This window comes from Varroa destructor, unplaced genomic scaffold (genome assembly GCF_002443255.2).
Source record: "Varroa destructor unplaced genomic scaffold, Vdes_3.0 BEIS01000005.1, whole genome shotgun sequence".
Lineage (NCBI taxonomy): Eukaryota > Metazoa > Arthropoda > Arachnida > Mesostigmata > Varroidae > Varroa > Varroa destructor.
In genome coordinates, this window is record NW_019211458.1 from 26,103,205 (window position 1) to 26,114,386 (window position 11,182).

Consider the following 11,182-nt stretch of genomic DNA (forward strand, 5'->3'; position numbering starts at 1 on the left):
TAGCATAAATTTACACTGTTCCATTAAAAGGTGGCCGATCATGATAGCTAAACGTATTTAATAAACGCTTCGTTTACGCTATTCTATACTATTTATTTCACCATGAACTAATCACATACACACGATTTGTTCCAATATTTAAAACGACTTCCTCCGACCACGTAGAACTGTAATTCCAGACATCGGCCTGTATTTCAATGCGTTTTACTCATACACGAAGGGGTGAAGATTAGGTAAATGAAGAATGAAATGGTAAAATAAGTGTAGAACCTCTGTCTTAACTAAATTAAGTGAGTCTATTCATTAAGTCAAACATCTTGAACGGATTTGAAATGTGCACCTAGGTAAGGTTAGGGAATTAAAATGTTGAAGTTGTTTAAAACAATTTTAATAGTTTGATAAGGCGACCGTATTGTTTAGCGATCTGACTGAGAACAAAGCATGTTTTCTGATAGAAGGGATAACCGTCCGTCCAACTATTATTCCTATCATACATATTCAGATCAGCGAGCGGACTGAATCTTTATAATCCAAATATTCATCTTAGTAGATGCGCATTTAGTAACAGTGCATCTGCTTTTATGTGTCATGACTGTCAGAGTACTAAAATGAAGAAGGCATTTTATTCAACAAATGGAAATCAACATGTACTACAGTAAAATAATGGTATTGACAGTGATATACACATTAGGATTATTACTGGCTTCATGGAACATCCTGTTAGATCATATGGACGACAATCGGCTTGATACTAATTCGAACACGTGCTGCACATCAGCAACGCTCGAATACTTTATAGAGCTCCTCAGTTGAAGTCAACCTAACTAGTTTTTTCATAAACTTGGAGCGCACTTTGAGCTTTCGTCGTATTGCTGGAAAGACAATATCTGCTAAGTCGGTTTCTGAACAGCTGCTTGCGTAGAAGTGTGCAAGTACCGTGCACACTCCACTGAAACAGGCCTTTTCATTCTCCCAGTTCACATCGGATGCTAATCGTAGTAGAAATAGCGGTAGTTGTCCAGGCCGTGGTTTAAGACCGTTGACTAGGACCGGCACTCGGTATATGTACCCGTCCAGAATACCTAACGAAAAATATTCGGCCAACATTTGAGCTCGAGCCTCGAGAGTTTTTCGCGCCATTGCGACTAGCTCTTCTTGGCAATTCATCTCGATTTCATATCCGGACTCCGTAGACTGAAGTGCCAAAGTTAACAGGTCGTTTAATGGCATCGGCTCGAACTCGAACGCGGGAAAACTGCTAAATCTTTCGAGTGCACACTGGTAAAATAAAGCCTTTGAAAAAGACATGTGGTTGACCATCATTAAGCTGGTTCCGATTTGCACTAGGGAACATTTGCTGGATACGACACCGACGAACGTTAACTTGGAAAGTTTCCGGCACAACTCTGAATCGGCGCTTATTGCCAGCTCTTCACGCAGCTCCAAAACCTATTGGTACCATAGCGAAATAGAGCTATTATTATTGTCACATACGCAAAACTACCTTCCGTTTGTAAGATAATGATGTTCACCTGGGCGTGATATAATTACGCTCATTTTAAAGTAATACCATAAAAGCAATTCCACAAGCAGTAAATATACATTTAAAAAATCTCTACCTATATTCAGAAGTGTCTTCTTACACTTGTGAGTAGTGTCTGCGATTCCTGATTTGGTGTTCCATTAGTAACCTGCTGAGAGAAAAAAGTTGTCAGCTTCTCCTGAGAAGAATCGGTTCGGACTACTCCTTTGTCATCTCTGGGTTGCTGGTGCTTTCCATTGCCATCTACAGCAGGTTCCTGAGTTTTTTCGCTTCGACGAGATTCCTGGGCGTCTCCTAACTCGTTTCCGAATGAAAGGACCGGCTGCTTTGTCAGGTAGTGTCTACAAAAAGTAAAACAGGGCCGGAGCCATTACCCAGCTTTTAAAGTTGCCGGAAAATATTTTTTAGATTGATAAAATATAAACAGAGTCATTTATGTCGGTAGCTTTAAAACAGATACTGAGAAGCCTCTTGATCTGGCTGAGGTACCAGGCACTTACTCCTACGTAGATAATTGTAACATCGGACTATTGGTCAATGTATACGTTCTATGCCATGATAATCTCTTATAGGATCTTTTTTATAGAATCTTTTATAGGATGTAGGTGATCTGTTCAATATAATTAATGGTCAATTTTTATTACCATTATTATGCACTCATTATTCGGGTTAGAATGTGTTAGCTTTAGCCATCTTGGCATGTAATAATGTGACAAACACCGTGAGGCAAAAATTTTTTGAACTAAAGCCTACCTTCCTCTATTGTAAAATATAGGGCTTCACCGACACACAAAATGCCCTCAGAAATGTGGTACGCCGCATTGCTATGTCCCGCCAGATAACTTCCATCACTATTTAAGAGAAGCCTAGTAGCAAACTTTTATAACAGCTGTCTGTAAGACCAGGGGAAAATGGGCCTGAAATATCGAATTTTTCTATCTACATCCAAGTAAATATATTATTGTAAATAAAAAATAAAAGCGTATATACCTGGATGAGTCACAATCAAATAAAGTTTTATCCACAGCTCCTTGTAGTTTCTCGAGGATGTATTCTTGATGTAAGAATCCAACTTCACTTTTGGTCGGATGGACGTTCACGTCCACATTCTCAGTGGGCATCGTTAACGAAAGGTAGATGAACGGTTTGTCGTCTTTACGCAGATACCTTTGGTAGATCGTGTCCAGACAATTTCGAATCGCACCGGAGTCGACCAGCCTAATGTTTAACGGGCGACAATACTATTTAATTAGCTGTTGTGCATTAAATAAGCTAAGCCTGTTGAAACCATATACTAATCACATGTAAATCATGTAATGTACATACGAATTTAAAGAACTTATACGTGTAAGCCATTTAAATCGATAGAGTTTACCGATTGTTGATGAAGAGGATAAATTGGGTCCGCCTTTTGCTTGAGTAGTTCGCCTTAGAAATGTATCCCTTTACCCTATAAAATTTGACCAAGACGCAACAAAACTATGTAAAAGCTGTCCTTGTATCAGAAGATAGGTATTGATTCCATGTATTATACTGAAGATAGTAAAAAGTCATTCAGGATAGATAGTTCTTTGCAATTAAATCGGAGCGCGCCGCAATGGTATCCCAGACATTTGTAACAGAGTTCATTGCCGTTGCATTATAGCAGAATATTAAAGACTGCAAGTCTTTGAATTTATGAGGTTGTTTTGTTTTAAAACTTGTTTTTTAGTTATTTGGCTATCCATCTTCGTATATACGTACCTATCAATCCAGCAACAATACTATCTTGAAACGGACCTAAGAAACGCCTGATCTCATAAGATTCTGTTATTATAATTGAGCGGATAGCTACCTCCAAGGAAATATAAAAGATATTTCCTTGAACCAATATCACTGATCACCCATATTGATTTAAGAAACTAGTAGGGTCAAAAATACGTTACCGAAGAGAGATCTTGTCATCAGTAAATTCGAGAGGCAAAAGTTCTCGAGCAATTTCCTGGCCATGGAGCGCACGTATGTTCTCAATTACGGACGATTTTTTTTGCGTATTGACAGCATAGCTAAGTTCGCCTACAAACGCCCGAAAACCAAGCTGCAAGAATCTTAGCACCCGGAGCGACGACATTGATTGTTCGCAAGCAACTTTTCAAGGTGTGCGAAAAATTATATATACAGATTTCCTTGGAACATTTCTTACCTTATAATATCAGCTGTAGGTTTTCTTTCTTGGTTAGATATCGAAGTTATGCGTCTGTATAACCTATCGCAATTAGATGGAACGTTTTACGTACCACTTTTGGATAGAGTGAACCCGATGGAGGGGAAATGAACAGCATAATTTGAGACTAAGGTTTCGCAACGGCGAAATTCGTCCGCAGTCGAGCGAAAAGCCTGTCTCCGTTGAGGAACATTAAAGAACAGGTCCTCGACAGTGATCGTTGTTCCACGATTCATAGCTACCGGATTAGGACCTGATCCTTCCTAAGGCGTAGTGACAAACCAGTCGAACACTTATTAATCGAATCAAATGGTTTCACACAATAATAAAACGTTTGGGTGCTACTCTAAAGTTGTCGTGGAATGGGTTATTTTTAAATGTTAGGCTTCAATTATTGAGATTGCTGTCTATATATATTCAAGAGTAGCTTAGCAAGAAGAACAGTTTACATACAATGATTTTTCCATCCCGATAACAACACTCATGGCCAACTGGGACCGCATCGGTTTTTGTAGCAATCTTAACGTGGCCTATGTATGTGATTGATGCGAGCGCCTCGCCGCGGAAGCCAAATGTTGAGATTTTCTTAAGATCCTCAAATGAATTCAACTTCGATGTGGTAAAGCGTTCGCAGACGATGGCAAGGTCTTCTTTAGCGATCCCACAACCGTCGTCCTAACCAATGCAGTAATATGCTTTTAATTAGATATTAACAAAATGTTAAAAAAAACTATTTTGTCGCTGCTAGAAGACTATTTATCGCTACTTCAAATTTCCAATTGCTGAAAAGAGCAGTGAATTATATCATTGAAATTGGTTAACAATATGCTTGTTCCGCAGCTATACTTTCTAGGTTGGATGACAAAATATTCTTATGAACAGATATTACCTAAAGTATATGTTCTTCAAGGCATATACAAATGGAAATTAATTCAAACAACGGAAAGAACTATGCACACCTGTATTTGGATCAACCTTAGTCCGCCTGAATTCAATACGACGTTGATTTTTGAGCTTTTCGCATCGATAGAATTCTCCAGCATTTCCTTAAGGGCATTGCAGGGCCGCTGAATAACTTCTCCTGCAGCAATTCTAAGTATGACATCTTAAAGTTTTATTTCATTCAAAGATATATTCACAGGATAATTGAAAGGTTGCTTATCGATCAAGAAAAAATAGGTTGACAGTTGCTGATGAAATTGTATTAGCAAGTCGCTGTTTATTCCCATATTTCCAAACTGATAGTAAACTTTATTTAACCTCGTACGCCTCACCATATCAAAAAACGCAAGCGAACATTGACTAGGCATTACTCAAATGGCGCTGAGAAAAAATAAAAGTAACAACTTTACAAAATACTTCAATAATAACAACATTGGCAGTTATAAATGATAGGTCGTAAGCTTCAAAACCTTTTGACCTTTTCTCTAGCTTAAATTGATTGTCCTTATTTCATCCAGGAAAGCTAACAACTTTGTCTTTTTGCATTTCAACATTTAAATATAAACCAAAGAAATGGACGAAATTACTAATGAAACTAAACGAAGTAAACAAGGTGTTGACATCAAGAAATCTGGTTTTTTTTTACCTGTTAACCACGTCCTTTGGAAGTGGATTGATACGATCGACTTCCATGGCGGCGCATGCGCTTAAATAGTCTTCTTCAGAAAATGCTGATTATCAGACGGGAGTCCACGTCAAATCAATAGGAAGCCGATTCACCTATTAGTAAGTGCAATTAATCTTTAGAGGCCTTCATAATGTTACAGTATATAAATAATACATGCATTTATTCACCATTCACTATAAAGTCTGTTCGCATTTCTACATTAGGGAGATGCCTTGCGTACATCGAAAATGAGTACAACATATATTATTATCATTATTATAATTATTATTACTATTATTTGGGTGCAAGACATGTTAGTAAATATTAATTATTAACAAGCTAGATCATAAACGCTAAGGGCTACAATTTTTTTCTTCCATCATGATACTCCTGGTGTGTTACGGCATTACGGGCCTACTTACTTTTCACATAGGTGCATGTACAAAATAAATCTCTATAGTTTTTTTTATATATTACAATATATAGAGCAATAATTAATGTCCAGTACATTCAACTCGATACATGTAGTATAATTTCGAATACAGTTCAGCAGATGTACAGAACAAGATTATGTATACAACAGGATACACGAGAAAGGTGATATACAATATACACATTTAATACGCTGTATGCAAACAATATTATAAGTAAACATTGCACCAATAATTCAATGCACAAGATCAATTTCTACGATTTATAAGTAGATAACTTCTGAGAAGAACTTTCTGCGCTCCCTACAGCTGAAAGACGAGCCCTTGGGTCTACATTTGCCCTAAGGAAAGCCCTAAAAGGGTTCGGTAGAGCATCGAACTCATGCTATGAACAACATTCTCTCTTTCAAAGATGTAAGCGCTCGTTGTAATCCTTAGGTAACTCGACTCCAGTAGGCGGCAAGACGTGCATCTTTCCGTACCCAGTTAATAGTTCCCATCATAGTAACCACCCAGTACTACAAGAAGTTTACTTGATCAATAGGTAGTACCAACAGTAACAAGACGGGATGTAACGAGCCACTGCTAGCACGAACATAAGTGGTGACGGCAGCATTATAAAGTCATCCGGAGCTTGGTGCATTGACGATTTGTACAGCATTCAGTTTTAATTACACCAATTACTATTAAATTTAACTACTCAACTCAGGACGAGCGAATGCATGGTACTAGGAACTTTCTAATTAATGTTCAATGTTTTGAAGCCATAAATTCACGTATCCATCATGTCGGTTCTCTCATTGCTCGTATATGTATTTTTGACTTCGAATACTGTAGTATCAGAGCTACTCATTAATCATGACTATTTCAATTAGTCGCAAAGTAATTAAAATCTTCAGAAGAATCATTAATTATTGATTTGTTCATCTTTGTATTGATACACTGTACTGTAAAAATCACATGATGATAATATACGAAGGTCGAGCGGAGCGACTAGACAGTTATAATCGTCATTTTGCAGATAAAATAGCTCGGGTTAGAATGAAGTTCGCCTACGTTTTCGCAAATGACCCTATCAAGCCTCATCATCGTTTCAAAGGCCATTTTCCTTTGTCCTTACAGCCAGTCTGGTCAATAAGGTCGCATTGGTTGGCGGTGCCATAAAAGGAATAGCTTCGCACTCGCTTCGTTGGAGGAACTTTCTCCATAGAGGAAGTTATTAAGGTTATGGGTTGGGATACGGCAACCTGTAGGATGGCTCCTACGGATCATGCAAAGGGGTTTACGGCGAATATGGAAATCATAAAGAATACTACTAAATATGGCTGCAACTAGACTTGTTCATTGGTTTGTTAAGGCCCTATCCTATATAAAAGATAAAAACAATAAACAGAAGCGTGTTGTTTAATTGACACGGGGTGGTGTATTATACAATGGACTGACAGAAAGTGCAGTAGAATGCATATTACGCAGAATAATCCGCTAACCAATATAGATTCATAGTTAAATTTACGACACAGCTCATCATTATAACATAGTATTTACAGAGATCGTCTAGAAGCTGATCCTTGTAGGCGAGAACGCATAAAGCATAGCTAATGAGCAAATCGCCAAATCTTCAAAAATAAATAAATTTATTTGTTTTGTTACTTTATAAAATAGCACTAGTAGTAGTAGATGTGGAAGCGGTACTTAAATCAACGACTTCCGTGGCTTCCTCAAACTATCTAGACTGCGAAAAATCTAGATTCGCGGACTTGCTCGCGGAGACAGGCCGGCTCTTCGGAAGGCACGGATTGGGCTGATTATTTTATAGCTCGTTAGAATACCTCCTAGGGAGATCTGCCCAGCAGATGAAACTGATTGAGGGAATCGTTTTGCCTCCAGAGTATAGAGCTTATTTTTCACCGTAAAGAGTAATATTAATTTGGTTGACCACAGTCGTTAACCGACGGCAGCAACTTTCGCCTTATTTTCCACATTTGGAAACTACCTCGTACCACTGTTTACAGGTACCAATGCGGCCAGCAGCATCGGCGGTGCTCATACATCATTAGCATAAGATTGTCATGCATGAGTAAGTGTGCCCAATGAGTGGTGTACGACAAATTGTATTGTGAAAAAGGTTACGGGGTTATAAGGACCAGAGATAGCCGGCCGCTATTCAACGTTACTTCCTATGTAAATATAAATTGCCTCTTACCTTAACGAAGGTAAGTTAAAGGTGTTCGTCCAGCAAAATTGATGCATGGCGAAACCTCGCGGGTCGCACACTGTAGTAAAACAGACACAAAGTAGAGTCCGCGAAGTCTGTCTAGTGTTGATTATTTCGAGTTTTATTTTCGGTAATTTGGCCGTTAGTCGTTGCTTCAGACATGTAATTCTTTTAGCACTAAAAGTAGTGTGTCCCCCTCCGGATGCAGACCTAGGCTAACCTAGGCTATCACTTGTCCCTAGGTTTAGGAGATACTACTGCAATATAAAGGGACTTCATGGCATCATTCATTGATATAGATATACAGAAATATAGAGAAATAGAACATAGAAATTTAAATATCAATTAAACGTTATTCTGTAACGCTGAGAAGAGAATCCAAAATTATTTGTAATGATTTGAGTCATATTTAGAGAACGAACTTTTGAATATACGTACTAAATTATCACTGCGACAGGAATAGATAGATTTGTAGATCTGCCTTACTTTTAACTGTTGGTAACTTTTAAACCGCTTTATCGGCATACAGTATGTGTAGCTGCCAAATGTTTAGTGCGTCATTTCATACCAAACACCCGAAGTCGTCCGTAATGTAGCGGAAACATTTTCACTGCACCATTTTATGAGGTCTGTATGTCCAATGTTAGTAGACAAAATATTTATAGATTATTATGTGTATCGCGTCTTGTTAGCTTTGTAGATTAAGAAATTAAAAATCTATAAACTCTAACAAAAAAATCTAAGCTAAGAGCTTTTTCTGCTATAAAAAAATCATCGTTCTATCTATCGTCATTCATTCTAGTCAATGTAACTAACAAATAAATATTCGAGAAATCAGTTTAAATAAACTACTCTTGCTATATATATATATATATATATATATATATATATATGCTGTACTTTTATTGGACAATAACTTCCGATCAATTGTTTTGACGCTTTTGCAACAGTGGTGAAAGAAAAGACAACTCGTTCAACTTCTACGTATTAACAGTTGGGCTGAAGGTGGTTTAATATTCCATCCGCTGTATCTATTCAAAGGGTTTTATGACGAGTTCAATGAAAGTTGCACAGTGGAAAGCTTTCTTAGAATTTCGAGCAATTCCAGTAACTAGGAATCAGCAATTCATCTCCAATGGTTTTTAATTTTTGGTAATTTGCGCAAAAAGATTCAGTTTGTGCGATAGTGCAACTGCTCCATCTTTAATTACAAATAGTGCTATGTACAGTACGTTTATCTACAGTGATTTTTAAACATTTTGGCACTTCACACCTAAAGTTAGTTTTCCTAATCGAAACGCCCGGTATAGCCATTAGGCAGACGGTTAGCTGCGAGCACGAAACGAAGTCTGTTTGTGGCCCAATTCAAACCTAAACCACAACGTGTCTCTAAGACTAGTACACAAATACGTTACCCGCTAAGCTATCATTAGGATAGGTTTATTAGTCCAACACGTTATTACTGCAGCATCACAGGGATGACACCCACATATGCCTGCATATAACATATCATAAGCCAAAATAGGCAAATTAAAGGTATTATCAAAAAGATACTACGGCGAAGCGTTTTCATTCCATCAACGGTTCTTATATGCTCATTTTCTACGTGTAAGTGCAAGTTACTTGGCATGTTATGGGGGCTCAAACCAACAATTTCCGCTTTTTGCACTCAGAAACTTCCATATTCAATCCGCAGCTTCTGTCTTTCTGCAGTTCCCATAGTATAATGGAAGATAAGGATAACGGCGATTAGTTCGATTTATCACGTAACTGCTCCATACAAGCTAAAATTAGTTAACATAAAACTAATTTTGAATTACACTAGTGAATGGCAATATATTTAAGGATCAAACACTTGGAGAAAGCTTGAATGGCGATGAGTGGATGACATTTTGCTAAAATATATTTACACTAATGTGAACCTCTTTGAAATTTCGTAAACGGACGGTATGGTTTTCTGCAAACTGATGGTAGCGAGCTTTAATTTCCATCAAGGTAAGAATTCTTCCAAATTTTTTCATCAATATGATCTCAGCTCATTTAATTGCAGTGTTTCTTTTAAAGATATCTGCAACAAACAATTGTTATTCTAAGAAATATGAAACCTAGTCAGATGGACATCTCTGATGAACATAAAGGCTTTTTCCGCTATAAACAAATTATGACACGAAGCAAAGTTTGGGGCAGTTCATGCGATATATCGTTGAGCCAATCAGTTCACTGCAAACGTATCGCACATTTCACGTATACTTACAACTAGGCAGAATACGAAGCAATCCATGAGGAATTCCAAACAGGGAATTCGGCCTATTCCATTTAAATAATTAGAGCTAGAACCCTCTTGATTAGTGACAAGCACACAGATTGGAGCAGCTCATGTCACCGAATCGAACCATTCCCAGGGAACTAATGATTAGAAGTTCTGGGAGACGGAAAATGTAGAAGTGGTGCTGTAAACCGTGCAATTGGATAGGTCGTTTCACTGCCCGACAAAAAATTCCATTACATATACTTTGTGTATGCTATATCTGTTAAAAATATACCTACACAGAATCGTTTCTTCTCAAAGTTCTATATGAAATAAGTAGATTGAAATTCACAGTTTAAGCCCCCTAGAAAATTCGTTGTAATATAATATTTTTCCATAATGATAATCCATGTATTGATGCGGTGCGAAACCATCGTGCGCCATTTGCACAGCCTATGTTGATGTAACGACAAATCACAATTTCGAAATGTGTATAAACTAAATTATATTTTATTAGAATTCATCGTAATCAGACATAATTATGAGGAGGTTTCACTTAAGTAGCGCAACGTATATGTTGGTTAGCGCAATCGGTGCAAACGGTTACGACTGAATGGCACCAACTTGATTTTCCACGACAGCATTCTGCTTTCGATTTGCAGACTCGCTGTTCCGATGTTTACACTCAGATCACTAATTTTACCGACTGGACTTTAAGACATTTGTGGCTGGTATTCCCTACACCGGAAAGTTGCGAAAATGGAACGAAACACTCACCCTTTGGCTATAACACAGATTCAACGCTGATTTCAAATCGCCACTTTACATTACAGTATCGAACAGGTTCCACAATTGACAATTTCTTTTAGTACGATTGAAATACTGAAATTTAGCGCCACTTCTCAATTCGCAAAAACAAATCTTCTGTCGCCT

At 37.7% G+C, this 11,182-nt stretch overlaps 1 protein-coding gene across 1 annotated transcript; it reads right to left on the bottom strand.

The window, feature by feature from the left end:
- Nucleotides 1-601: 601 nt before the first annotated feature.
- On the bottom strand, nucleotides 602-11,163 carry Mlh1 (DNA mismatch repair ATPase Mlh1). Its single transcript, XM_022806890.2, has 10 exons — nucleotides 11,027-11,163; nucleotides 5,335-5,468; nucleotides 4,706-4,838; nucleotides 4,200-4,421; nucleotides 3,820-4,009; nucleotides 3,469-3,598; nucleotides 2,919-2,993; nucleotides 2,534-2,761; nucleotides 1,644-1,884; nucleotides 602-1,449 (listed from the first exon to the last, which is right to left on the bottom strand). Exons 2-10 carry the CDS (start codon nucleotides 5,379-5,381, stop codon nucleotides 775-777), a joined length of 1,941 nt encoding a protein of 646 aa, XP_022662625.1. The 5' UTR covers nucleotides 5,382-5,468; nucleotides 11,027-11,163; the 3' UTR covers nucleotides 602-774.
- Nucleotides 11,164-11,182: the final 19 nt, after the last annotated feature.

What these genes read in the sequence shown, in the direction of transcription:
- Mlh1 (XM_022806890.2), bottom strand. Translation starts at nt 5,381, where the DNA reads ATGGAAGTCGATCGTATCAATCCACTTCCAAAGGACGTGGTTAACAG. An exon ending in ATCCTCTTCATCAACAATCG is followed by an intron (nt 2,762 to 2,918) that starts GTAAACTCTATC and finishes GTTAAACATTAG; the next exon opens with GCTGGTCGACTCCGGTGCGA. An exon ending in CGCAGACACTACTCACAAGT is followed by an intron (nt 1,450 to 1,643) that starts GTAAGAAGACAC and finishes TGGTACCAATAG; the next exon opens with GTTTTGGAGCTGCGTGAAGA.